Source organism: Phalaenopsis equestris, unplaced genomic scaffold, assembly GCF_001263595.1.
Source record: "Phalaenopsis equestris unplaced genomic scaffold, ASM126359v1 Scaffold188375, whole genome shotgun sequence".
Lineage (NCBI taxonomy): Eukaryota > Viridiplantae > Streptophyta > Magnoliopsida > Asparagales > Orchidaceae > Phalaenopsis > Phalaenopsis equestris.
Window position 1 is genome coordinate 1 of NW_018208324.1, and position 744 is coordinate 744.

The 744-nt window shown below is 52.3% G+C and overlaps 1 protein-coding gene across 1 annotated transcript; it reads right to left on the reverse strand.

The window, feature by feature from the left end:
* Nucleotides 1-3: 3 nt before the first annotated feature.
* Nucleotides 4-670, reverse strand: LOC110034469 (IAA-amino acid hydrolase ILR1-like 6; the record flags this gene model as incomplete). Its single annotated transcript, XM_020738727.1, is given in 1 exon segment — nt 4-670. A coding segment is annotated over 1 exon segment (576 nt), but the record flags the coding sequence as incomplete, so codon positions are not given.
* Nucleotides 671-744: the final 74 nt, after the last annotated feature.

Below are 744 nucleotides of genomic sequence, written 5' to 3' on the forward strand. Positions count from 1 at the left end.
AAGAGCGTCCATGTCAGCCCTAAGCGCCACAACCGGAGGCCCTCCAGTTCCAATAGTCGCCAAGATCCCCGTCTTCGCCAATGGGAAACGATACTCGACTCCCAATCTATCAAGCTCTTCCCTGATCAACTTCCCCGTCTCCACCTCCTCATAAGCCAGCTCCGGGTGCTCGTGGATCCTCCTCCTCAACCCCTTCACCCACTCCACCGCCTCCTGCATCATCGCCAGCCTCATAATCTCCTCCTTCCAATCCTCCTCTCCACCCTCCGGCCGCGAAATCCTGCTCCCGTTCGCCTCCCCTGCTTGCCTCGGCAGCGGCGATGTTTGGAGGATCCCGTCGAAGGGACGCTCGTCGATTTCTAACTCCCCGGCTCCCGTTTTCCATACTAGGAGAAGAGAAGGGAGCAGGTAAAGTAAATGCTTACCCAGCTCGCGTGCCATGAGATTTGAGCGGTGGGGCGGAGATGGAGCAGAGGATGAGAGGAAGATGTTGAGGAAAACAATGGCGATTAAGAGGGGGAGATGGAAATGGGAAAGGGTGATGGGGATAAGCAGAAGTTGAAGGCTGTCACGCGGCATTTAACTCGAGGAACAAATCACAAACAGAGATTTGAGAGGGCGCGCTCGAATTCTCCTCATCACGGAGATGGCGACGGGCACGGGTCGCAACAAAAAGATGTAAAAGAAGGATAAACGGATTTAATAATAATAATAAGATAATATTTTTTATGTTTTATCATAAAA